General features: G+C 39.5%; 1 protein-coding gene across 22 annotated transcripts in view; it reads left to right on the top strand.

Moving 5' to 3' along the window:
• The window catches only part of Dennd1a (DENN domain containing 1A), a 507,493-nt gene that overhangs the window by 221,323 nt on the left and 258,721 nt on the right, over positions 1–27,449 (top strand). For 19 of the 22 annotated variants that reach the window (XM_085681265.2, XM_048429136.3, XM_085681269.2 and 16 more), the window contains one exon: positions 26,117–26,186. In XM_085681265.2, coding sequence (XP_085537391.1) covers positions 26,117–26,186 — 70 coding nt within the window. Of the gene's footprint in view, positions 1–13,343; positions 13,469–26,116; positions 26,187–27,449 lie in introns of all 22 variants that reach the window. The other 3 variants (XM_085681272.2, XM_085681271.2, XM_087899666.1) reach the window with 1 other exon arrangement.

Genomic DNA, 27,449 nt, shown 5'->3' with positions numbered 1-27,449 from the left:
GACTAAGACAATAAACACTGTGCAATAAATGAGGACAATGACCTCCAAATGTAAACAATGTATAAGTATCTTGATCAGAGGTAGAAATATACACCGCAATATGATAAATATATATACATATATATGTGTGTGTGTATATATATCAATACGTAAATAATGTTTTAAACAGGTAGAAGCATTCATGCATACAATATTCAATATAATTTAACTTTGTATTAATATATAAGAATCTATACCAATGTAACTGTTTGTAAACAATAACTCACAAATACCAATCTATTATCCAATCATCCAATTTTCCCTTTTTTTTTTTCCAAAAGATCCCTGAGCTTATAAAGTCCTTCCCCCAAAACTCAACCGTATACCAATTATGATCAACCCCTAAATGATATCCCTAAGCCTGAGGACAAACTTGCTGGGAGAGGGGATGTCGTCTTCTAGAATTACTTCCAGCTGTCATGGGGGCAATGTTCTTTCTAGGGGATCCTGTGAAAGTAAAATAATGGTTAAGTTTCAAGATTAAAGTCTGGTAAGATTGCAAATAGTCTCTAAGTATTTTGTGGAGGTCTGGCCAAAACATTGTAAAAGATGTGCACCATTTCAGCTAACCAAGTTGGAACCGTCTTGTGCTCAACACAGGTACTCAAAACAGGTCTTGTAGTATCATGACATCATATCAACCAGGTGGAGTTGTTGTTATGGGGCCCCATCTTCTTCCTGGAAACTTCAAAGATTACTGCAGGAAAATTCATTGTTCATTATGGAAAACTTAAACATTATTTATATAGAAATACACAGACATATATTTTCAATGAAAGGTATGATAAAGACAAAAATAGAAGAAAAGCAAGGATGTTTTCTAAATTCTTTTTTCTTTCTGTCCCACATCAAATGGCTCTTGACATGAAATAGAAACTTAGATTTAAAGAAGGACAGAGCTGTTGTCCAACTCTAAAACCAGCTCTATATATCCATAAACACACACACACACACACACACACACACACAAGTACACATCGTATCATTTGTACTTATGAACCATATTTCATTTTCTTAATGATCCTTATTGGATAGTTATTTTTCTACTTGTCATAATTCAAATATCAGGAATTTCTTGAATTTTTGAAGATGAGTATTTTCCTGCAAAGACAAGAATAGAACCCTGCCCCATCCTAAATGCTTTCTTACCACCTGTATGATTATCACCATTGTGGATGAGCTGTCATTTCTTTGTTTCAATAGGTTTCTCCTTTTCAAAGCTAATCTTTATTGATTTTGATGGTATCCATAATTTTTCATCTCCTGTGGAAATGAGCAAAACCCTTTCCCCAACGTAGTACATCTCCTGGTTTCCATTGTGAGGTCAACACATCCTTGAAATATACTGGTTGATTCAATTCAGAAGTTTTTTTCCATTATCCAATGCCTCTTTGCTGCTGTTTTTCCATTCTCATTAGCGTCAAGAAAATTCAAGGTTAATAAAGCATTATGCAATCTATTTCTGGGGGTATATCCATCCCTTTCTGTTTGTTCAGCATATCCTTTATAGTACTATTTGACCTTTCTATAACTGCCTGACCTGTAGGATTATTTGGTATACCTGTAATGTGCTTTATATTATAATAAGCAAAAAAGTGTTTCATTTTCTTAGATACATATGCTGGACCATTGTCTGTCTTTATTTGTGCAGTATACCCATGATGGCCATAACTTCCAATAAATATGTGATTACCAAATTCTGAGCTCAGGGCAGTTGCCCATTGAAAACCTGAATACGTGTCTATGGTGTTGATGTACATATTTTAGTTTACCAAATTCTGTAAAGTGGAACACATCCAGATTTCATTCCTTTGAGTACCCTTTGGGTTACTTCCTGCAGGCAACAGTGTTTGATTATAAAAAGAGCAAGTAGGGCATCTCTTTATAATCTCCTTTGCTTGTCGTCATGTAATAGAAAACTCTTTTCTTTAAACCTTTGCTATTGACGTGATTTTTTTATGAAATTATGAGCACTGCAACACGCTTCCAATAAATAATTGATCAATTTCTGCATTACTTTGTGCTAGAGGATCAGGCAGACCCGTATGGGATCGGATGTGTGTTATGTACATAGGACAAAGCCTATTCCTGATTATGTCTTGCACCTGGATAAACAATGAAGTCAATTCTGTGTCATCTGGTATAAATTCAGCAGTTTCAATATGCAAGATAACTCTTTCTGCATATTGTAAATCTGTAAATTTATTAAGAGGTTCTTTAAAATCCTTTAGCACCATAACAATGGCATATAATTCTGCCTTCTGGACAGAATTATAAGGGCTTTGTTCCACCTTACTTAATTCTTCTGATTTGTATCCTGCTTTCCCTGATTTATTTGCATGAGTATAAAATGTACAGGCTTCAGTTATTGGTGCATCATGTACAATTCAAGGAAGAATCCAAGGAGTTCTTTTTATGAGGTTAAGTCTATCACTTTTGGGATAGTTGCTATTAATTTCTCCAAAAAAAAAATTAGCACAAGGTCTTTGTCATGGCTCATTGTCTTCCCATAACTTTTTTATTTCATCAGTAATAAGAGGCACTATAATTTCTGCTGGGTCTATACCTGCTAGTTGATGAAGTCTCAGTTTACCTTTTATAATTAATTCAGAGACTTTTTCCACATAAGTTTTTAATTTTTTATTTGGTTTATGTGGTATAAATATCCATTCTAAAATAATATATTCCCTCTGCATTAAAATTCATGTAGGAGAAATTCTGGGAGACAATATGACTAGGATACACCTAAGATCTGGATTCACCTCATCCACATGTGCCTCCTGTAATTTTTCCTCAACCATTTTCAGTTGAGCAAAAGATGCTCAATCATGCCACAAGGACATGTGTGCTCAACTATGGTCATAGCAGCTTGCTTTGTCATAGCCAGAACCTGGAAACAACCTAAATGCCCCTCTACTGAAGATAAACAACATGTAGTACATTTACTTACACAATAGATTACTACACAACATAAAACAAATAATGGCATCTTGAATTTTGCAGGCAATTGGATGGAGCTAGAAAACATCATTTTGAGTGAGGTAACCCAGACACAGAAAGACAATTATCACATGTACTCACTCATAAGTGGTTTTTTAAATATAAAACAAAGAAAACCAGCCCATAAATCACAATCCCAGAGAACCCAGACAACAATGAAGACCCTGAGAGAGACATACATAGATCTAATCTACATGGGTAGTAGAAAAAGGCAAGATCTCCTGAGTAAATTGGGAGCATGGGGACCTTGGGAGAAGGTTGAAAAGGGGAGGGGAGATGCAGGGAGGGGAACAGAGAAAAATGTAAAGCTCAACAAAAATCAATAAAAAATAAAAAAAATAAAAAATAGAAAACAGTTGATACATTTTCAAAATAACTGGAAAAGAAGAGTTTAAATGTTTTTAACACAAAAAAAAAGACACATATTGGATTGGCAAAATTGCTCATTGGGTAAAAATACTTGCCCTAAGCTTTCATAGCATTAAGTGCCCAATTAAAGAAAACGGAGAAAGCACACATTGGAGACTTAACAGCACACTTGAAAGCACTAGAAAAAAAAGAAGCTGATTCACCCAGGAGGAGTAGAAGACTGGAAATAATCAAACTGAGGGCTGAAATCAACAAAATAGAAACACAGAAAACAATCCAAAGAATCAATGAAACAAAAAGCTGGTTCTTGGAGAAAATCAACAGGATCAACAAACCCCTATCCAAACTAATCAAACGGCAGAGAGAGAACATGCAAATTAATAAGATCAGAAATGAAAAGGGGGACATAACCACAGACACAGAGGAAATTCAGAGAATCATCAGATCTTACTATGAAAGCTTATATGCCACAAAGTTGGAAAATGTAAAAGAAATGGACATTTTTTTAGATAAGTACCATATACCAAAGTTTAACCAAGAACAGGTGAACAATCTAAATAGACCTGTTAGTCGTGAAGAATTAGAAGCTGTTATCAAAAATCTCCCTACCAAAAAAAGCCCAGGACCAGATGGTTTCAATGCAGAATTCTACCAGAACTTCCAGGAAGAGCTAATACCTATACTCCTTAATGTATTCCACAATATAGAAACAGAAGAATCATTGCCAAACTCCTTTTATGAAGCTACAGTTACCCTAATACCAAAACCACACAAAGACCCAACCAAGAAAGAGAATTACAGGCCAATCTCACTCATGAACATCGACGCGAAAATTCTTAATAAAGTACTGGCAAACCGAATCCAAGAACACATTAGAAAAATTATCCATTACGATCAAGTAGGCTTCATCCCAGAGATGCAGGGCTCGTTCAACATACGCAAATCTATCAATGTAATCCATCATATAAATAAACTGAAAGAAAAAAACCATATGATCATTTCATTGTATGCTGAAAAAGCATTTGACAAAATTTAACACCCATTTATGATAAAGGTGTTGGAGAGACTGGGGATACAAGGATCATACCTAAATATAATGAAAGCAATATACAGCAAGCCAACAGCTAACATCAAATTGAATGGAGAGAAACTCAAAGCCTTTCCACTAAAATCAGGAACACGACAAGGCTGTCCACTCTCTCCATGCCTCTTCAATATAGTGCTTGAAGTTCTAGCAAGAGCAATAAGACAACATAAGGAGATCAAGGGGATTCGAATTGGAAAGGATGAAATTAAACTTTCGTTATTTGCTGACGATATGATAGTGTACATAAGCGACCCCAAAAACTCTACCAAAGAACTCCTACAGCTGATAAACACCTTTAGTAATGTGGCAGGATACAAGATCAACTCCAAAAAATCAGTTGCCCTCCTATACACAAAGGATAAAGAAGCAGAGAGAGAAATCAGAGAAACATCACCTTTCATGATAGCCACAAATAGCATAAAATATCTTGGGATTACTCTAACCAAGGAAGTGAAAGACCTATTTGACAAGAACTTTAAGTCCTTGAAGAAAGAAATTGAGGAGGATACCAGAAAATGGAAAGACCTCCCCTGCTCTTGGATTGGGAGAATCAACATAGTAAAAATGGCAATTCTACCAAAAGCAATCTATAGATTCAATGCAATCCCCATCAAAATCCCATCAAACTTCTTCACAGACCTTGAGAGAACAATAATCAAGTTTATATGGCAAAACAAAAAACCCAGGATAGCCAAAACAATCTTATACAATAATGGAACTTCTGGAGGCATTACCTTCCCTGACTTCAAACTCTATTACAGAGCTACAGTATTGAAAACAGCTTGGTATTGGCATAAGAACAGAGAAGTCGACCTATGGAATCGAATAGAAGACCCGGATATTAACCCACAAACCTATGAACACCTAATTTTCGACAAGGGAGCTAAAGGTATACAATGGAAGAAGGAAAGCATCTTCAACAAATGGTGCTGGCATAACTGGATGTCAACCTGTAGAAGAATGAAAGTAGATCCATATCTATCACCATGCACAAAACTCAAGTCCAAATGGATTAAAGACATCGACATTAATCTGTCCACTTTGAACCTGATAGAAGAGAAAGTGGGAAGTAGTCTACAAGATATAGGCGCAGGAGGCCACTTCCTAAGTAGGACCCCAGTAGCACAGACAATAAGAGAAACAATGAATAAATGGGACCTACTGAAACTGAGAAGCTTCTGTAAAGCAAAGGACACAACTTTGAATTCGATAATTAGGACCCACATGGTAGAAGGAGAAAACTGACTTCCACAAGTTGTCCTTAGACTTTCTACAGGTTGTCATGATACACACATGTGTGCAAACCCATACCCACACACAGAAAAATAAATGAAGAGAATAAAATTTTTAAATAAAGAAAGGATAGATCTTTGAGAAGATTATAATGCTAATTACCAATTTGATCATTTTATATTATACATACATTGAGTTGTCAACAAAATTCCACAAACTGGAAATTGGTGCATTGTGTTCAAAGAAGAACTAAATAAATGAAAAGACATAGTGCTCCTTTGAAACCAAATACTTACTGTTGTCATATGCAGCGGTCAGTTTCACATGTCAGCATGGCTAGGTTATGATGGTAAAATAATTTGTGAAAGGAGTATAAACCAAACACTCAGCAGATTGAGGAAAGAGAGTTGCCGTGAGTTGAAGGTCAATCTGAGCTCTAAGATGAACAATAAACAATCTCTAGAATACATATCACTTGTCGGGTGCTGGTGATATACACCTTTAATCCCAGCACTCACGTGGCAGATGCAGGTGGATCTCTATGAATTTGAGGCCAGCCTGGTCTACAGAATGAGTTCAGGACAGAAAGGCTACACTGAGAAACCCTGTCTTTAAAAAACAAAAACAACAACAAGGAAAAAAATTCATTTAAAGTCTTAGTATAAGTTCATAAACAAAGTGTTGTGGTATCAGCACAAAGATGGCATTATTCAGCAGTGGAACAGAAGAGAGAACAATGACATGACCACAAAATTTTATTTTCAATAAGGATGCCTGAGGTAAGAAGAAGAAAGGCTCAGTGGTAAAGGTTCTTGCTTCATAAGCCTGGCAACCTGAGTTCAATCCCTGGAGCTCACATAAAAGTGACGAGAGACCAGGTCCACAAAGTTGACATCTCTTGCTCTCTTTTAATTCATGGTTTCTTTTTAAATTAATTGTTGTCACATGCATCTGTGTATATACAAACATAATCCTATATATAACCTGCTCAGTCTGTAGAATGTTCCTTGTATGTATGTTTTCAGGGCCGACTGTTTGGCATTGGATAAACAACTGGTTTCCTCTTCCTTAGGGAAAACTATTCCTCCCACTCTCAGCATGTCTTATTTGCCTTTAGTTCTTTGTGTATGGTTGAAACCTGGTGGTCTATTACCCATTAACTTAGACATGTCTATTACTGTCCTTATTTAGCACTTGTTTAGACAGTCATGCTGGTGAGTCTTTATGGATGTAGTTTCTGAGGTTACTAAGAGACTAAGTCTCACAGCAAATTGATTCTTTGGCCTTTACAATCTTTCTGCTCTTTCTTCTACAATGTTTCCTGAGCCTTAGGTATGGGAGTTCTTTTGTAGATACATATCTATTGAGACTGGCTCCCCAACTCTCCATTTTGATTAGTAAGCGTAGACTCTTAAAAAACATTAATCCAGCAGTTGACATAATGAAACTGACTCTGAATAAATGTAATTTTTGATACTTTTTGTTTGTGTGTGTGTTTGAGAAGCCCAAGCCCTTTCTTACCTTCATGAGTGCTAGAATTACAGACATGCACACATACTCAGTGAAACTAATTTCCTTGAATTCCCTCTTCCAACAGTAGAAATTCTGGTATTTTTCCTTTTACTCATCTGATAGTAATATATAATAAACATGTATATGTATTTTAGAGTCACATTTGTGATCACAAACCCTTATTTGATAACTTCCTTATATATCCTGATTTCCTCCCTCAGTACAGTCTCCTTGTTTTACCTAGAGACAGTCTGCTGTTGAAGTCAGAAGTCACTAGTAAGGGTAACTACAGCTTCTGTCCATTGATTGCTTCCAGCCTGAAAGCTGTGTTGAACTAGTGACGTGGACTTAATATTAGTACACCACTTGAGCAGATAAGTCTATCTTAGTAAAAGAAAAAAGGGGGGTTAAGTGACATGCAAAATTTTAATCTGTGAAACTTGACTTTATAATTATCTTTCATTCAACTTTTTGTGAAACACATACAGTCATTAAGTTTTGTTATCAGAAGCATCTCGAAAGAAGATATCTTGGGACAGAAGTAATTTTTGCATTTCAGGTGTCTGAGGATCCCTTTCTGTTCCAGTTCATTATACATTTAATCCTTTTTCATCAAATGTATGTTTCAAAGTTAGTATGGTCATTCAGCAAACACACATAGCAAAACTATGCACAGAAAAAAGCCAGGCTGGCCATCGGTTCCATGAAGATTTGATGCAGACCAACAAGAGTGTAAATACCTTTCTGCATGAATGCAGACCTGCAGTTGAGCCAGCTTAGGATGTGGTCACTACTGATTATGTTCATGGTATAGAGGAAAGGAAAAAGTGTTTTGTCCATGATACCTTAAACAGTGAGTCATGATTTTAAAATTGTCTTAGGTTACTTTTCTTCCTTATTCATGAAAGGATACCCGATATTAGTTGCCAAGGGCGAGGTCCTGGTGAGGTAAGGATAAGGAGCATATCTCACCTTTGATTTGTAAGGCACATGGGAGGAAGTAATGTGTATCAGACTTGGTTCACATGTATCTCCAACATTTCACCTCATCTCAAACTAACTTCCTGTACTTTTGACCACTGAGAATTTGAAAGAACACTGATCATTTGTAGAGGGTTCTCTTTGTGACTCCTTGGCTTCTTTGCAACTCTCCTCCCTATGAGGTCTCTGGTTCTGTAGGGGAAGGACAAATGCCCCCCTCCCTTCCCAAATAGCCAGGATTCTAAGATGCTGCTCATTTCTACCTCTGTTGTCTGGCATGGTAATGACAGAGTTCATTTGCCTTGGTCCTCGGCTTCTGTTATCTGTAGTTCTGTTTCTCCTTTGTATTCTTTTACTCTGGTTGGGAGTATCTAAGAATTCCTCAGAGTTTGTGAAAAGCGTGGTTTTGTGGATCATGTTCCTTCCTTTCAAGTTTAAGCTATAGGTACTGTTGGTGTTGCTTTGTCTCCCAGCAACATGCTAGCAAGTCTTTTCCTAGCTTCTTGGGTTTTGTACTGAAGCTCCAGGAATCCTGGAAACCTATAACAGAAGGGGAGGGGGCAGAGATAGGGAAGGGTAGAAGGAGAGAAGGAAGAGGGTGACTGATAAAAGATGAAGAGAGCCTGGTAGGCTAGATAGTATCAGAACACATACCTTTAACTTTTAGCCTGTTTGTCAGGTACACTGATTTTTGCAGAAAACCTCTTTTAGGCATGGTAAAAGGCAAAAGAGGAATACGGATCCTGGGGTGTGAAATATCTGCATGTGTGTATGTATGTATCTTTTTAATGAAAACCTGAAAATCTGAGGAATAAAATTCTCTCTGCAAGCAGATCTTCATTGGGTTAGAATTTAGAGGTCCCTCTTAATGTAAAAGGAAGGGCTCTTTTCTTGTTTGTGCAGCTCTAATTTCTATTTTCAAACAGAACAGGCTTAGCTGACATAATGTGGTTGTGGTTAGGAAGAGGTGACTTTTACATGGCACTTGATGAGGTCTCCATGGGGTGACTCACAGAGGGTGTGGCAGAAGAAGCTTCTGTTCCTCTGTGTGTTTTCTTTGTTTTCCAGTGTTCAGCCTACCTAACCTTGATGACTGACACAGAAGATAGCCATTGTAATTTAGAGAGGAGTGTGCTCAGTCTTTGCCTCTTCTCTGTCTAATGAGTCTCTGTAGAAAATATATCAAAAGAAATTCTCATCGCAGAGTCCTCACATTTCAAAGTGGGGTGTGTGTATTACAAGAACTGCTGATTCATTAGGGATGCTTCCTAATTCCAGTGTAACAGCTGCTTCTGGTTCGAATAAACTCTCGCTCTTTGGTGCCCTGTCCCTCTGAGAAGACCTTAAATTTTGACTTAAAACTTCCTCTTTTTCCATTTTCTCTCCATCCTGTTTTTGACCCTTGATTACAGTGCTTTACCCTTCTCAGCATTCATGCAACCTGAGAACCCATGCCTCACCTTTAAACATGGCTCTTTTCAAAGATTACAAACACTAACAAAACTCTTGTGATAATGCTTTTTGTTTGCATTCACAGTGGCAGTGGAGTATATTGTACAGCAGTAAAGAAACAAGTTGAGACATATTGTAGTCATGAATTCTAGGTGCAATAATTTAAAATACAGGGAACATTTCAGAAATTGCCATTGTCCATTAAGTGAAACCTTTGTATTAGCATATCAGAACATGCTGTTCTAATAACTTTCCTCCAAATACCAGCTTTTGAAAGAAACATACTGTATTTTTTTAATACAAAATCGTGTAATTGAACGGCTCAGCAGAATAGGTAAATGAATGTAGCAATGTGCATTCAAATATGTCTCTTTGGTCTGTAATGAGCTGATTCAAGTTCACAGTTGTAAGACTTGCAATTTTATTTCCTGATTTTATATTCTGGACCCAGACAAAAGTGCCTTTAAAAAAAAAACTAACAGAAAAAAAGTAAAGGAAAATTGTTCATATAAATCAGATAGCCTTTTTTTGTGGAGACTACTATTGGATTTAGGATTCTGGTGATCTTTATTCAGCTGTTCATCTATAAAGTAGATTATTTGCTGCTGTCTTCACACACACACACACACACACACACACACACACACAGGAAATGTAGCTGAATGGTAGAGTACCTAGTATTTGCAAAGTCCAGGGTTCAGTCCCTAGTACTACCCACCCTACTAAAAGATAAATAGAAATCAAATAAAATTTTCGTATGTGACCATTTTAAATTTTAGGATTTTTATATTTATTTATTTTTATTTTATATGTTTAGATTTTTTTTCTGTCTGCATGCATATTTGTGTACCACATGTTTGCAGTGTCCCCACAGGTCAGAAAAAGAGGCATTCATTCCCCAGATCTGGAGCTAGAGATGGTTGTAAGCTACCATGTAGTTGCCGGAAACTGAACCTAGGTCTCTGGAAGAGTAGCCAGTGCTCTTAAATGCTGAACCATCTCTCTAGCACCTTAATTTTACAATTACAACTTCTGTTGTTGGGTTTGGTAGCCTCTCTTGCACATGAATCCCATTGGTGAGTGAGATCTACGTTGCCTAAACTACTTCCTTCATAGCTTGTATCTCAGTTGTGACACTTGCTGACTGCAGGTCTGATTTCTTACTAGACACTGAGCTCCTTGAGACTAGAAATAGTGTCTGATTCACCCATTTGCTTCAGAATTCTTAAAGGGCCCCACCATCAATGCATGTGTGATGATCAAATGAGCCATTGAAGTCTTAAGACCAGCAGATGTCAGAGATGTTATCAAACTATGCAGAAGACAGAGATGAACAGATATCATTTCAAGTTCTGGTTAGTATTAGACTGTGCAGATTAAATACAGATGTAACTTTGAGCTTCAGACAGTTCTAGTCATTGAAGAACTTCCAGTTCCTTATCCCAGACAAGAGAACTGTCCCCTCCTTCTTTTTTGCACCTTGCTTGGTAGGATACAGAATGGGAAAAGGACAGAGAAAGAGTAGTGTTAAAGAGCTTCCATTCACTTGTGAGAGCTAACTACTTGTTGACTTGTTTGGATGACTCTTGGATTCTGTGGGTTTGTCCAGGGGAGTGTCCTTATATTCTCTGTGCTCACATTCTTTCTATAGAATAAAAGTCAAACAGTTTAGAACAACTGACTACTCTTACACTTCTTGTCACCTGCCTGAATCAGGTCACAAAAACTTGAGTTCTCACTTTTCTGATCGAGAAGGAAAATCTGGACAGACCACCCATACTGAGCCAGGCCTCTGGTTTAAGAGAAAACACAATACAGAGTTCTTATGTGCAGCGTAAGCATGGATGGCTTATTTCACACATGTGTTAATTTTAACATAAGATGGTCAGGTTCTGAATGACCTACTATTCTAATGCATCAATAGATTGGAAGCATTCTTATAATATCCTCTCATGTGGAATGGCGTGCCCATGGGACTATGCTACCTTTAAAACTTGTCCTTCCTTGGTAACAGTAGATAGCAAAATATAAATAAAGCAAAAAAAAAGTAAAATAAAAACTGTGGCTTAAAATATATAAGATTAGCCAGGTAGTGATGGTACACATCTTTAATCCCAGCACTCAGGAGGCAGAGGCAGGCGAATCTCTGTGAGTTCGAGGCCAGCCTGGTCTACAGAGTGAGTTTCAGGACAGCCAGGACTGACTGTTTCATAGAGAAACCCTGTCTCAAAAAAAAAAAAAAAGCCCGATTAAAAGTTATGTGCTATTTTCCCCCCACTTTTCTAGCATTCTGGAAAAGGTAAAATTAAAAGACCAGGCAGTGAGAGTGGGGTGAGGGTTGACTAGCAGGGCACGGTAGAGCCTGCTGGCCTGCTGGGAGTAGACTGTCTTCTCTGTCCTAGTTGTCTTCTGACAGCTACACCTATGAGTGCTTTTGTCAGATGATTGAATTTTCCTTTACATTAAAAAATAAATGGGTTTTTAAAAGGTAGCGATCATAGGAAAAACAGGTGGAGAACAGATGATCTGACTATAGTGTGGGTAGGACACAAGAGAACATTCTGGGGTCTTTGAAGTATGTATTTTGATTGAGGGTGGTTCTAATGCAGCCATATGTAGCTAACTCATTTAAGGATATGTTAGGGATGCAGAGTGAGTGTGCTTCATCGTATGCCTGTCAATGGTGTATTTCCTTTGCTTCGATCCCTCACTGTCCCTTATTAGTGTGATGATGACCTTAAGCAGGTCATTCCTATGGTATAGCAGTGACTCTTATCTGTCAAATATGACTGAGAACAGCCAGCTCAGGGGAGGGAGAAACCATGCCTGATGGGGCATGAGATAGCCAGGCACCCTTCCTTCCTTCTCTTGAATGGCCCCTCCTGTAAAGGTGGTCTTTCAGCTACCTGGAACTGTTTTACTTGAGAGCCATAAAATTCACCCCAATTCAGCAGAAAGTAGCCTGAAAAACTATGATCACATTCCCAAAAAATGGACTTATGGATGTTTTCCTTTGTTTAGAATGTTGGTTACAAGTTGTTATGGATAATGGTCAGGAAAAAAGCTAAACAAAGGATATTAGATTCAGAGTTCTTGTTTTAAAAAGGAGGGGAATGCTGTGGGACAGTGGTCTTTTATCCTGTCACTTGTATTATTTTTAATAAAATGCTGATTGGTCAGTAGCCAGGCAGGAAGGAGAGGCAGGGCAACTAGAATGCTGGGAAGAGGGAAATGCAGTTTGTTGTCGTGACACAGACACAGACGAAGCAAGATGTGACTGCCTTGCCGAATAAGGTACTGAGCCACATGGCTAACATAGACAAGAGTAATGGGCTGATATAAATTATAAGATTTAATAAGAAGTCTGAGCTACTAGGCCAATCAGTTTATAACTTAAAAAATAAAGTTAAGCTGTAACACGTGAAAGGCAAAATTGCTAATATCCATATGTGTCTTGTCTTTTACATCACCACAGCCTGCTAAATCCTCTAGGGTTGGGTCTTAGCTAATTAGTTAGCTAAGTACTGTCTGTGGTTTTTCTTCAGTTAGGAAAGCACAAAAATATTTGTAACATCAACTTATAGAGAATCAGTTATTCCTTAATTCTGGTAATGTATTGTGCTCCCACCTTAAATTTTTTCCCCTTTGCATTTATTCTGTTTCACATCAGAAACTTTGCCCTAGTGGCCATTCAGCTCTCTGCTCACGGACCTCGATTATGTTAGGAAATAAAGGAAAGATTGCTGCCAGACAAGAATTGTTCCATTTTTACAACAACTTAGAGACATTGATGAAGTAAGTACACCGTGTATGAGCTGTCCAGAGGACACTCCACAGTTCCTTTGGAGAATGAGTACCTGATGGAATAGCAACTCATGCAGACTTGGGGTTTACCTTGAATTTTGAGCTCTTGTGATTTCAACAAGTTACCTAGTACCTATCCTTTATGTTCTCCAGTTTCCTTAATCACTTTCTGTCATCTACTTGAAATCACTACGAGTCAATAAGCAAATTCTTGGCATATAGTAAATTCCTAAATAAATAGAAGTCTTTATTTTGATCTCTTTGTTGTATCATGAGCAACACAGCAGCAAAGGTGCTTGGAGCTAGGTAGATTTTGTAGTCATAGTTGAACAGATTATGTTCTCTTCTCAAGGGTTACTGTACTTACATAGAGAATTCTGCTTCCCTCTGCCCAGTGCAAGACTGCTACAGAATTAGGTAGAGGCAGAGGGTTTCTCCTGCGTAGCACAGTCAGGTGCTTGAGACATTGCTGTGGCTGAGGGAACAAGAGGAGGAGGATTACTTGACTTCCATAAACTCTTCCTTTTCCTTTCCTCAAAACTTTCAGTGTTATTTGCAAAATTTTTTAGAATTGTCTTAGTGAGAGAGCCAGGTAGTCACTAGAAGTAACTTGAGAGCAGACCAACTTCCTGTCTGTCTTTGTTGCCAACTCTCCTGGCACGAGTCTGCCTTTCACCCACAGGAGGCTTTGAACATCAGCGGTGTGGAGCAGTCTCTGGTCTTATCACTCATTTTAATGTTCCTTACACAGGGTCACTCTTGGATGTGGTGCTCTGGGCAGTCTCACCCCAGAGTGCTTCCCTTCCTTTATTTAACCTCTGACCTGTAAAAACAAGAGTTAATCAGGAGTTCTAAGGTAACTAAGAGGAAGGGGAAGTGTTTGGTTACAAATTAAATACGAGCAAGTCATAAGTCATAAATCCCCAGTAGTGCTACCAGTTGTGCGTCTCAAGTTGCATATGGCCCAGAGTGTTTAAATTATAAATTCAATTTCAGAGCCCACTGATTTCTTTGGGATAAGTGCTTGGGTCATTTTCTTTTGGCCCAAACTGTTTGTTTTCTAAAACATTAGTTTTACTGGTCCAGCTGCATTCATACCCCATGTTCTTGCCTCACGCCTGACTTTCCTTCCTTTCTTTCCCTGCCTTTCGATACTGATTGGTGTGCTTTTCTGTTAATTGAGACAAAACCATTTCCCTGAAACAAACATATGGAAAATGTCACCAAGGAAAAGCACTGAAGCATTGAACGCAAATGGCTTTAAGAGACAGCCAGATACTTTCATAGAGAGATTTGCGATTGAATGAAAGAACATTCGGGCAGAGATGTGGGTGCCAATAAACTAAATGGGTGCTGTTCATGGAAACCGGGTGCCTCGTTTAATCTAGTGCTTCCTTGATGGTCACCACAAGCATGCACATAGAGCCTCATGCTTTAAATTTAAAAAGACTAACAACCTAAGAACCTATGATCTTTCTAGTAAGTTCTAAGGTCTCAACATGAGGCACTGGAAACTCTAAATACAGTCCTCCCACTCCCACCTCTCCACCCCCACTCCACCCCTGCCACCCCATTTGATTGAAGCATCTTAAATTGAGCTGTTTTTATTTCTGTTTCCAAATAACATAGACTCTAATTCCTAAAGCAAGGAAGAGTGGACACATGACTGGTGTCCCTGGAACCGGCAAAGTAAGAAAACATACTGGATTGTTGGGAGGCAGCCAAAGTTGGATTGCTCAGGGTACTTTATAGCTTAGGGGTTTTGGAGGCAAGCTTTGATTGTATCAGGGTGTTACAGTGAGAACCGCAAGGTAAGAATTCTGTCTCATCTCATGTTCACTCTTTTTTGTGCAGCTGTTACTTTCTTTCTTTTATGTAGCAAAAGGACTGAAAACACAGACTAGAGTAGTTTTCTGCCATCATAGGTAGGTCGCTCCACTTCTGAGACTAAGTTTTATCATCTATAAAATGGAACAGTCCTCATATAGCTGCTACAGTAAGTACTATATCAATGCACCTAGTACTTTATAAGTGCCCCCCCCTTACTCATTAGCTTTCACTTCTTCTAAAATGATGTCAAGTAGTATCTCTATGTGATAATTAGTTTTGCTGTTGATTACTGAAAACAGGACAGAACTTCTTATGGAACCGTTTCTTGCCTTTGTCTTTTTTTTTTTCCTGTTTTTTTGTTTTGTTTTAATAGTAGAGACAGCATATGTCTCTCTTAGGCTGTGAAACCTTTGGCAAGGTGGGCCTGACTTAGAACCTCGCTGGGCCATTATATTATATTATAGTTGTAATTCCAGACATAAAGTCAGATGATGTGAATGGGGAAACTTGCAGGTGTGTGAGTGCAGGAGTGGGCCACCCCATAAACTCCTGGGAACATGATGAAAGGCCTGTGTGCTCACCCTCTCTGGATTCTGTGGAAAATACCGAGAATTGCAGCTCACTGTCAGCACAGGCGCTGTTATTCCAAAGGTCTCCCAGTAGCAGCATTTCACCAGTGATAGCAGCATCGTACCCCATGAGTTTCTCCAGAGCAATCTTCCTCCATCAGAGTCATCTACCACTGAAGACAGCAAACACTCCCTCTAAAAGCAGCAATTATTGAGCACCTATCAAGAGAGAAAGGAGCCTTGTTTCCAAAATCAAATCCAAGTATACGTTCCAGCAGGTCTGTATAAGCACAGGTATTTCACAGGAGGGGTGCGTGCATGTGTGCGTGCGTGCGTGCGTGCGTGTGTGTGTGTGTGTTCTCACTTCATAATACAAATTAATATTTGCACTCATTCAGCACATGCAATGTATTTTCCTGCATACATATAATAGCTATCACAATGGGATGTTAATTATGGGCATAAATCAGAGATTCTTGAACTTAACTGGATACTATAATAAATTTACAATTCAGGATTAGCAGCTGTGAGCAAAGCAGAAGGATCAAATTGGGCAGGACTGACTTTGATCTCCCAAAGGGGGTGTGTTTTTCTCTTACTTTGACTTTTGGTCTCGTTAGCAGTAAGAGTGCAGCAATAGCAGGGTGAAGGAAGTTAGTCCTGCTCCAGGCACAGCTGGAGGTGTGTTTCCACACTATACTTAGCTTTGTAGTAGCTTCCAAGCAGCTACTTGGGTAGGCATCACATCCCCATTTCACAGATGGGGCAGGAGGATCATGGTTGGGCCATAGCTAGTGAGTTTCCTGCTGTGCAACTGTGGTATCACTTTTCTAGGAAGGCTTTTGAGACCTTTGTTCTGCCCTCTGTCACTATACTGACTCAGTGCTGCTGGTTTGAGTTGTTCATGTTGGGAGCTGAGATGCCAAGACAGCTGAACACCAGGCATACACTGGAAAGTATTTCCTGTAACATGTGATGCCGGCCTGAGAAATTCACTTCTATTTCAAATTCCACAAAGCTCTGTACTGAAGCTAAAGTACATTTAGCTCAGGAAGGAGTTGTATGTCACACTCCTGGAGAGGCATATGCACAGCTCAGTCCTAAGACTAAGTTAGAGAACTTAGGCCAGCATCTGTGGCTGGTTTCTGTTGTGCTTAAAAATGAGTGTACTTTAGTGCTGGGTATAATGGGGAAGGAGATGTGTCTTATGGAAGGCTGTTCAACTGGAGCCTAGGTGTTTCCTTCCCCATCCACCAACAATCAGGAAGACAGGGAAAGGATGAGAGGTGTAGATGTAGATGAGAGCACTCTCTCTTTAGTACATTTGGAGAAAAGAACAGAAGAAATATGGATTAATGATGGAACAGGCCTAGAGCAGAAGCATTACCTCCTACATGATGCTTTTAAGGGCTCATCTGCACTTGGAAAATTAGGTTTCCAATGAAGACAATGAGGAGTAACTGATGGACTGACTTCTCTTGGAATCTGGGGAAGGGGCAAGACTTTTGTAGCTATTCCTTTGGTTCACTTAAGCATTTGCGCCAATGTTTAATTATTTGTCAGATTGAAACAGGACATTGGCATGTTTGTTTTTTAATCTTGGGTTATTTTCCTAACCAAAATGTTGCCTACTATGTTGGGGTCTCCACCTTCTAACAAGAGCAAGCTGACTGTTATCCTATGGTGCCAGTGGTCCTAACCTTTGTAGTGTCTATAGCAGTGATTGTTCTCTGTCACAAGAAGCTGTGACTTATAGAATGTCTGACATGGCCAAGCACACACAAAAAATGTTGAACAGTTACTGTTCAACAAGTTGACATTAATAGAGATGTGAGAAAGGCAAACATGTAGAGTCAACTCTGGGTAGTCTTCAGAGACGGGAAGCCCAAGGCATCTTTATGTTCATGTGTCAGCTCAAACAGACGTCACAAGTGCAGAGTAAAGGTGGGAAAGTTTAGAATTTTATCTAGGAAGGATGAATGTAAGAGTTTGAAAATAAATTTACTTAAAAAATAATCTAGTTTTTAATTTTAACAATAAATGAATTCTTAGAATAATTCATGAGTAAGATGGGTTTCATGGGGAAGGGGTTGTGGTTTTGCTTCCTTGTTAATGCTTCGTGTTTGACTTGCACAGCATAACCAGGAAAGAAGTCATTTCCCCTCCCCTTAAAGTATTTGAGAACTTTAGATTCCCAAAAGCTTCTCTTATCCTTTGATATTGAAATTATTTCCTTTTGATGTAGCTGTTGTGTCACCATGCTTCTTTTAATCATGTTTCTCTTGGTTGGTTGTTGTGTGGGCTGGCACTGTGAGGTCTTCATTTGTCCACACTGAGCAGGTGTCCAGCATCTCTAAAGTGGCTCTTGAGATCCTGCATCCTGAGTGCACGTTATGACTTACTCTATGGACAGCTGATGTTATCCCACTGTCAGTTACTCTAGAGGACAGACACTAGCAGAGGATTAGGGGTAGCCTAGGTCCCACAAGAAGGACAGAGTGGGAACTTCTGTTTAAGGCAGCCATATCTTGGTGAATATTTTCCTCTTGCTATGGTTCTTCTTTCTGACTCACTCTACTTGACATAGGATATGAGACCAATAGTATGCATGAAGAACCTCTTACTAGAATATCAGGATTCAAAATAAAGCTTCCCACAGCTAACATCAGCAAGAGCATTCAGTAGAGAGGTACAGGAGTGGGTGTGTTAGCTCTGGACTGGGCACCTCCCTTGGAATGTCAGGTGTTTAAGTTAGGTACTGGTTCTTAAACTGTAATTGAATGTTGAGGTCACACATTCATGCACGCGTACACAAATACAGTTGCTAACAGTAAAGGCTTTTGAACACCTGAAGCAAAAATCAATTCAAGATCAAATCCAGTATCACACTGCACATGCATCATGCCACCTAGCAATTCTGCAAGCAGCTTCTTACTGTAGATTCAGAAGTATTATGTCATTAACTTCAGGCTTTTTACTGTCTACACAAACTCTTCTGCTCTTACAGAAACATAGTGGCTTAATTATGGAAAGCAAATACTTTAAATAATTTCCTGCCATCAATAAATATCAAATTAACATATCATCAGATTACATAGCATTAGAATATTTGATTTTAAAAATTATTTAAGCTGCTGCCATTTTGTACTAAATATTTGTCTGAAGCAGTATTCTCCACACTGGCGATCATAAAGTAAAAATATTGATCCCTACATAGTGAGACCCTGTCTCAAACAAGCAAATAAAAAAAAGATAAACTCTCTGAAAAACATTAATGATGCTCTATCTGTGGCATCAAATATTTAGTCAGAATTTAATTTTTCATGTGAAAGTAAGCAAGCACAGCAATCTGATTAGTATGCAAATCTGCCATTATATTTAGTAAATGGTAAAGTTAAATGTTTACTAAAGAATAAAGATGAATTTCTTTATGACTTATTCTTGCTAAATGCTTGGTCTGCACACCTATTTTACACACTATGTAAAAGTTTCTCAGGCAAAAATTAACTGCCAGTGAAAACACATAAACTTTGAGCAATGTAGTTGATCACTTCTTTTAAAAATACTTATTTTTATTATTTTAATATTATGTGTAGGTGTATGCCTGTGTATGGGCATATCTACATGTGAATGCAGGTACCCACAGAGTCCAGGAAGGGTGTCATATTATTTGGAGCTAGAGTTACAGGTGATGTGAATCACCCAACCTGGCTATTGAAATCTGAACTCAGGTTCTCTGGAAGAAGCCAGTGTTCCTAACCATTGGGCTGTCTTTCTAGCCCTGGTTGCTTTTTTATTAATGAAGTCCCCAAATCTTTGAGAAACTGTTCTCAGGTTGTCATGGCAGGAAGTATTAAAACTGAATTCACGTGAAGGTTTGGGATTACTTATTTATTAAGCATTTCATTTTATCATATTATTTTTGAGATAGATCTCATATAAATGAGACTGGTCGTAAACTTGCTATGTAGCTGAGGCTGATCTTGAACTCTTGATCCTTCTGCCTTTACTGGGATTATATGTGCCACCACACCCATGTGAGGTTTTTGTTTTGTTTTGTTTTGTTTTTTTAATACGAGAACTTTAAACACAAATTTCATTTCATCTTAACCAGGATACATTTTGCCTTTGATGAATCCTGGCAAATCTGAGGACAGGAAACAAGAGTGGAATTCCTCTCCCTGGTATTGTAGTTAAGAGCACCTTAGAAGTTTACCAGGGACAGTGAGGAGTCTCTGCTCCTCCTCGCTGCCCTTAGTCTTGACTCACCTTCCCAGATGCTCAGCGTCCTACCAGGCAGTTGTCACTTCATTTTATCTTCATATATAATATGCCCCAAGTATTTACTTAATAAATTTTACAATAAATTCCTTTTATTGTTTTCTTCTAAACTAGAGCCAGGGTATTTTATTGATCTTTTTCAAGTTTTAAATCTTACTGGGTTATATTAGCTAAGATTTTCCTCTTAGGAAAGGAAGTGAGACACTGGTTTTGATAGAACTGACTTTACTAAGAGAGAAGTAGTCACTTTCTCCTGGTTTTAAATACTCATTCACAGGATGTTTCTTCTCTTTCCTTGTCTCTTTGGTCCCTTTTCATCTCAGGTGCTCAGTAACCATGAAGTCCATTAGTTAGTTCAGTCTTTCAGAATCCAGCCCTACATGCTCTCTGGCCTTCACCATTGCCCTTGCTCTAGCCCTTGTCTGTGAGAGGTATTTTTGTTTGTACTGATCACTGTGCCCACTGCTTCCCACTTTTCCAGCCCACATGGTCCCAGTTCACTCAGAATGTAGCCTCTGAGAGACAGAGAGCAACTTGCCCAGCTGCCAGCACTGTTCTCTCAGTGCTGTGTGCCTGCTTTCTGGCCGTGCTCATTACAGTGTACACTCCAGTTGTTTTTGATGGAGGAAGACACTGTTTTGTGTGTATTGTTTCAAATACTAACAAACTTACAGAAAAAAAAAATGGAACCTCTATGCAAAGGGATGCTTTTTCCTCCCCTGTTAGAAACATATTACTAAAATGATAGCTCATAAAGATAAGTACTTTAGTGTGCATTAAAAACATTGTTTTCTTTTACATAACTGCATACCAGTCATAAAAATGAAAAAGCTAATGAAATCTTTAGGCAGTTCCTTTATGATTTTAAGAAATCAGATTCAGAATTAACATTGGATTTATTAGTATGGCTGTGTTTCAGTCTGGCCCAGTTCCTCAAGATTTCCTCCATGTTCATGAACAGGACAGTGAGGCTCTTGTATTGGAGAATGGCCCTCTGTGCCATTTATCAGATGCTTTCTTGAGATGAGGCTCTGCTTCCACAGCAAGGGTGTGATAAAGTTGTGTTGTTTTCTATGGCATTTTGTCTGGTGGCACACTATTTTGTTCTGTTCTGTTATTTGATGAAGGTTGTTACCTCAGGGTTTTCCTTTCTGTTTCCCCTGTGATATATAATTTGATTGTGAGGACTTATTTTTAGACTGTGCAAGTAGCCCCATCACTCAGCAAATATTCTGTTTGTCATTTTTTATCTTCCTGGTCTCCATATAATCCCTTTGTTATTATGTGCTTTGATGGTCAAATTGTCACAGATTCTGTCAGTAGGATCTCCTGTTGATAATGTTCTGGCCATGTGTTGAACACTGCCTTGCTTCTTATGGCACAAACTCTGGCCTTGGAAGCAGACATTATTTCTTCAGAAAACCTTCATTCTTAGTAGAGAATGTTACTTGGAAGTCCATAACTAGGCACTGAGGGTCCCCATTATAATTGAAGCATCTCTTGTCATGGGCCTTCTCTGTCACTCAATCTAGAAACTCTGTGTGTGTGTGTGTGTGTGTGTGTGATCTGAATGTGTACATTTTTGTTTTATTTCTATCTCTTAGCTATGTCTATATGCCATTATTTCACAATTATATCCAGCTGGAATTCATTCTTGTTTCTTCCCTAACCATATTTCTAATTTACGTGTCTATTATCAAGACCCTTAGTTTCTGTTGCATGCCTAGTTATTTGACCACTTTGCTTGTATGTCACCAGACTCCTGTTACACTCCTTCCTTCCTATATGACTTCATTCCCTCACTCTGTTTGGACTGACATTTTAGATGGAACTGTCACCTCCTCCTACCATAGACTCCCTTCTCATCTCATCTGCTTGCATAGTTCCTGGCTGCCCTGCGTTGTCTCCCTCCTCTCATCTTTCCCCCATCTGGCTACCCTGCATTTATGCCCTGCTCTCATCATTTCCACAGCCAACTGCGTCCCAGATGATCTCTTTGTTCTGCTTGGCTTTCTGTATCATTGTTGTTGCTGTCATCACCTTCTCTTCTTCTTGAGCTCTGTAGCTTCCATTCTGTCTCTGTCTCTGTCTGTCTCTGTCTCTGTCTCCCTCCGTCTCTTTCTGTCTCTCTCTCTCTCTCTCTCTCTCTCTCTCTCTCTCTCTCTGGTGGTTTGCTGGATACAGATGTGAAATCCTATCCCACGCACAACCTCCAGCAAGATGGCTATCTTAAACCATCCATTTAGTTAAGGGAGATCAGAAGACCAAGAGCCTGACCTCAATTAGACTCAGTTCCTGAGGGAGTAGAAGGTTTTCATCCAGCCTGTGCCTGACATTCAGGCTAGCTGGTTTCTGTCCATACAGGCTATCACTGCTGTATGATGGGTAATGTAAGGATGACTGTAAAGTGGGCTGTTGTTAAAGCAGTATCTGAAACCCATGGCTGTACCACCTCCATGGGCCCACAATACTTAGCAGGCCAAGTCGAGAGGTTTCTGTGGCACTATTTTAACTCTTCTAACTTTGAGCTCTTCTGTGAATTGCCACAAAACAGCATTTCCCATTAATATGAGGACCAAGCTCCCAGCACTTTGAGAGGCATGTGGATCCAAGCTGGTGGCTGTAACGCAGGACTCCTCTGCTCTTTCCCTCTCTTCTGATGAGATAGTAATCATGATCCATTAGGATTCTGCATCACTCCAAAGACCTGAAGTAACAGTGCTTGGGAAGGAAAACTGACTTCTCCTACCTAGATGCCCTCTCTTGTGTTCATTTCTTTTCTAGACCAGAACTTCCTTGTCATTTATCATTTTAGTCCTAGTGCTTAGACTGAGTTCACCACAGAGTGGTCTCCTGGGGAGAGATGCAAGTACACCCAACTTAAGAGTTTGGGGCCCTGAAGGTGGCCAGGGAGTGCTTTATCTGATAGAGTACTTGTTTCCTGTGTCAACTGGGAGGCACTGTTTACTCACTGCTGACAGACACACACAGGATGGAATGGGGGCTCCAGGTCTTCACCTGCAGCATCCTGATAGTGCGGCCTGACGAGTGCAAGCACTAATGAAACAGGATGGGAAGTGCCAGCTGACAGAGCTCAGCTGTGAACCAAGGCCTTCTAGCTGGGGAAGCTGGGATGCTCTGAAGACAGCTGCAGATTGGTCTCAAAACCATACCACTGCCATCACTGGACATTGATCTGTCTACACACATGGGAAAACATATGGGGAACAGTTCTATCTGGTCAGACCAGAAGGAGAGAGAAGTGCCTGGTTTCCTGGGTAACTAACTATTAAGCAGTCCATGGCCAATGGTTCTGCCCACCATAACCAAAGGAATTGGTTTGGTGAGGCAGAAGCTGGTAGAGTGAAGTGGGCTGGCTCTGTGGGCCAGGCAGTCTTCACCAAATGAGGCTACTGAGGCCACAAGGTGCATGCCAGGCTCTGTCTGTGAGTTGACTAGTTGTCTCAAACTACTGTGGTATGTGCTGTATCTAGTCCAAAGCCTGAGAGAAGCAGGCTGCTTCCTGTATCCATTCACAAAAGGAACTGAGCTTTCTTTCCTACTTGTCCCTTTTCTCTTTCCTGACTTCCAATTGCTGGGTTTACCTTGTGGTATTTTCTTTCAGTCTGGGTTTGTTTACTAAGAGTCCTCTAATTTGTATAGTTTTCTTGGGACGGGGGGTTTCTTCTTCTACTCTAATGACTTTTAACTCATGAAGGTTTATTTAGCAGAAGAGGAACGGAGCATGTTATCTTGTGCCTAATCCCTCTTGAATGTTTACATTGCTCTGCCAGGGCTAGCACTGTGAAGAGTGGCAGCAGCCATTTGCTCTGGAAGAGTCCATATGTGGCTGCCAGAGCTGATGGAAACATATTAACATAAGTGATAATACTGTCATAGAAGTGAAAAGTTAAATTGCTTATCAGTATATTGTGATAAGCTACTTAAATTTTACAGTTAGCATGTTCTGGCTTCAGACAGACGTCACAGATAGAAGCTCATGCACTTTATCTATCCTCTCTATTACCTCTCACTTCATTTATTATTCTCAGTGTTCAGCAGTAATCTATACAGGGTGCTGATCCCCTCTCCCAAGCAGGATGTCACATCTGGGCCCTGCCTTGGGTCCAGGCTATCAGTAACAAACACCATTTGTGTGGCAGAGTAGATGTGAGCAGACTTGAGCAGCAAGCTTCTCACATGCCTCTTCTCAGTAGTTTTGGAAACTTTGCTAAGAGGGAACAAAGCATGTAAAGTGGGGGCAGGGTGCTCATCTTGGAATAGGGATAATTCTCCCTAACCTTTCCATGGCTCTAAGGGCCCTTGCTATTTACTAGTCTTCATCTAGGTCTCTCTCTCTCTCTCTCTCTCTCTCTCTCTCTCTCTCTCTCTCTCTTTCTCTCTCTCTCTGTTTTTCTGTGAGTGTGTTTATAAGAATGTAGGGCCAAGTTCCATTGGTACTGAGGACACAGCGAAGGAAGATGTACTGCATTCTATGTGTCATCTGTTGAGAAAACATCCATGCCTATGAGTGCTATACTGAAGGAAGGGGCATTGTAGCAGTGGTATATGCATGAGCACCATGGAAAAGAAGGAATTGGGGCAAGAAGAGTGAGAGTTGGTCAAGATCCTGGGACGGGAGAGCCACAGAAGCCCTCCTGGACTGCTGGATCTTGTAGCAACAGGATGCTACTTTAGTAATTGTGCTGTATAGACTTGGATTAGTTTTGGGGGAGAAAAGTCAGTTTGTTTTATTCATTCATAATAATGAATACTACTTACTTAGTAGTAACATGTATCAGAGTAGGGAAAAACAAAAAGAAGGTTCTGTGAATCATATCCCTCCATTGGGGAGGCTCAAGTTTCTCAGAATCCCTTGTCCCTCCCCACTTTGGTCATTTGGTGGGGGGAGTAAGAGGGCAGAGGCAGGACTTGAGTGACAAAACTAACAAAACTACAGAAGGCACTAGTGGGTCATTTGTATCTTGGGCTCCCAGGGAGGACCAGAGGCTCTGACGTCCTGGCCTAAGCTCTCTGTTCCCCTTCATGACTTTGTTCTTTACCTGGTTACCTAGGTGGCCTCCAAGCCTCCTTGGGCTTTGGTACTGGTGTCGGATGTGCTGGGTCTGGGCCCCACATGTGTTCTCTCAGACAAATATGTATGTCCTTGCTGCTGGGGGCTCAGGGTCCCTAGGTCTACTATACACACTTGCTACACCCAATTCCCAGGCCATCCTTCTTCACTTTGTCATTTTGGTCATGAGAAGTGAGTGCCAGGAAGGAAAGAAGGACCAAGGGGAAGAAACCTCAGGCTGCATATCTTTGACTGCCTGTGCAACTTTGCCCTGTCTGGCCAGGTCCATCCAGACTTCCATTTTTGGTAGACCATTCCCATAGCCATACAGAGGGCCAATTTCAAGAGTGAGCTCTGCTGGCAGACCATCCTGTGAATTAAGAGGAGCAATGACCTGCTGGATAGCAGAAAGAAGAGAGTTATCCATTCATGCTACAGCCAGTATAGCACAGGTGAAGTAGAGGTAGCAGGTCTAGTGTACTAACATGATTGATTTGTGTTGTGCAGGGCATGTGGGACACAGAGGCCAACAATGGGCATGTTGGGTTTTGCTCTGTGTCCAATCATGAGAAGTGGAGATGCTTTTCTAGAGAGTGTGGGATGGTGGGAGAGCACTAGCTACTCATGGTACCTCATTGCAGACTGTAGTTTAAATTTCCTCTATGTGAACCTGGTCTAGTTTTGAGGCACAGGAATACTTCATAATGAGCATATAATGTTCTGCCTCACATAGGCATGTTTTTTTATAACCCAGAAATAATTAGCATTTAAGCAGTTTTGGTTTATATCAGTCATGGCTAGAATCTTCAAAATGTAGAGAAAACCTGAAATGTTTTGGTTTTGACCTGCATGCTAACATTTCTTGTGTTTCTTTGTCTTTCTCAGCTACCTCCCCTGGTTCGAAGTGTTTTATAAGCTCCTTAACATCTTGGCAGATTACACAACAAAACAACAGGTATTTGTCTTTTTTTTTTTTAAAGAAATAGCTGTTTTTAACAAACTTTTTATGATTATGAAAGTAATATGTGTCTTATATTTCACTAAACCGTTTGTAAGAAAAAGTAATGCATGCCCATTGTAAAAAGGTTGGGAAATTCAGAAAATAATGAAAGGGGAAAGAAAATCACCTCTCACCTAGCATGCATTACCTGATCCCCAAAATAAATATTGCTAAAATTTTTAGTTGTTTCTTCTGGGTTTTTTTTCTTCTGAGGTAAATAAATAATACCTAGACTGTTCATGTTCCCAGTATTAATGTCAAATTTTCCCAACAACCCTGAAAGTTCATAAAATATTCAGTCATAATTTATCAAAGGCATGAAACTGAATTGCTGATGCCATGTTGCGAATCACTTAACTAGAAAGTGACTTAACAGCTGCCACAATCCCCATTTTGATAAAGTTTTGTGGTATTTTTATAGTAATTCTTCTAAGAATCTGAAAATTCCTTTAGCAGTTCTTTCTACCTTAATTACATTTGGGAGAAATGGTGTGCTAACCTAAACCCCCACCCATGATGACAAAGGTGCTCGGGGTCACTATTTAAAATTTTGTAGCCCGCCTATTTGGGAAGTATTGTCACAGAATCGTTTCTTCCACTCTGTTGAAAATATTAAGTACTTTTTTATGGCTAACAGTGTAACCTGTACCTTAGCTCACCAAAACACTTTCTTCTTACAGTAGTAAAAAGGATTGGGAAGATGACTTGGTGGAAGGGTGCTTACTGTACAAGCCTGAGAACTTTAGTTTAAAACCCTAGCAAAAATGTGAGGACAAGAGGCAACTATGTGTGTCTCTGTTGACCTCAGCAGTGTGGGAGGTAGAGACAAGAGGATTACTGGACATGGTGGCCCAACCTAGGCAGACCTAGTGGTAGACCCTATGTGAAGGGAAAAAGATGTTATAGCAGGACACCCAATGTCTCCTCTGACCCTTGTAAAAGTCACACACACACACACGCACATATAACCACCTTACATATAGAGGGACCATACAGAAAGAGAGAGAGGGACAGCAGTCACTCAAATCTTTGAATATAAAATATTTTCTCCAGTTTTCATTATTTTTCTAAGAAGAGAATCCTAGATAGGCAGTTATAAGCTTCTTGTGGGCATAAGTATTTATAAAACATTTGTCAAACTACTTTCCAAAAGAATTGCACTATTTTTTTAAAGTGCATTCTTTGCAACACAATCAAGTCCCACACTGTCATTGATAA

This window comes from Myodes glareolus, chromosome 21, assembly GCF_982192425.1.
Source record: "Myodes glareolus chromosome 21, mMyoGla1.1, whole genome shotgun sequence".
NCBI lineage: Eukaryota > Metazoa > Chordata > Mammalia > Rodentia > Cricetidae > Myodes > Myodes glareolus.
This window is presented reverse-complemented; position numbering and strand designations above follow the sequence as displayed.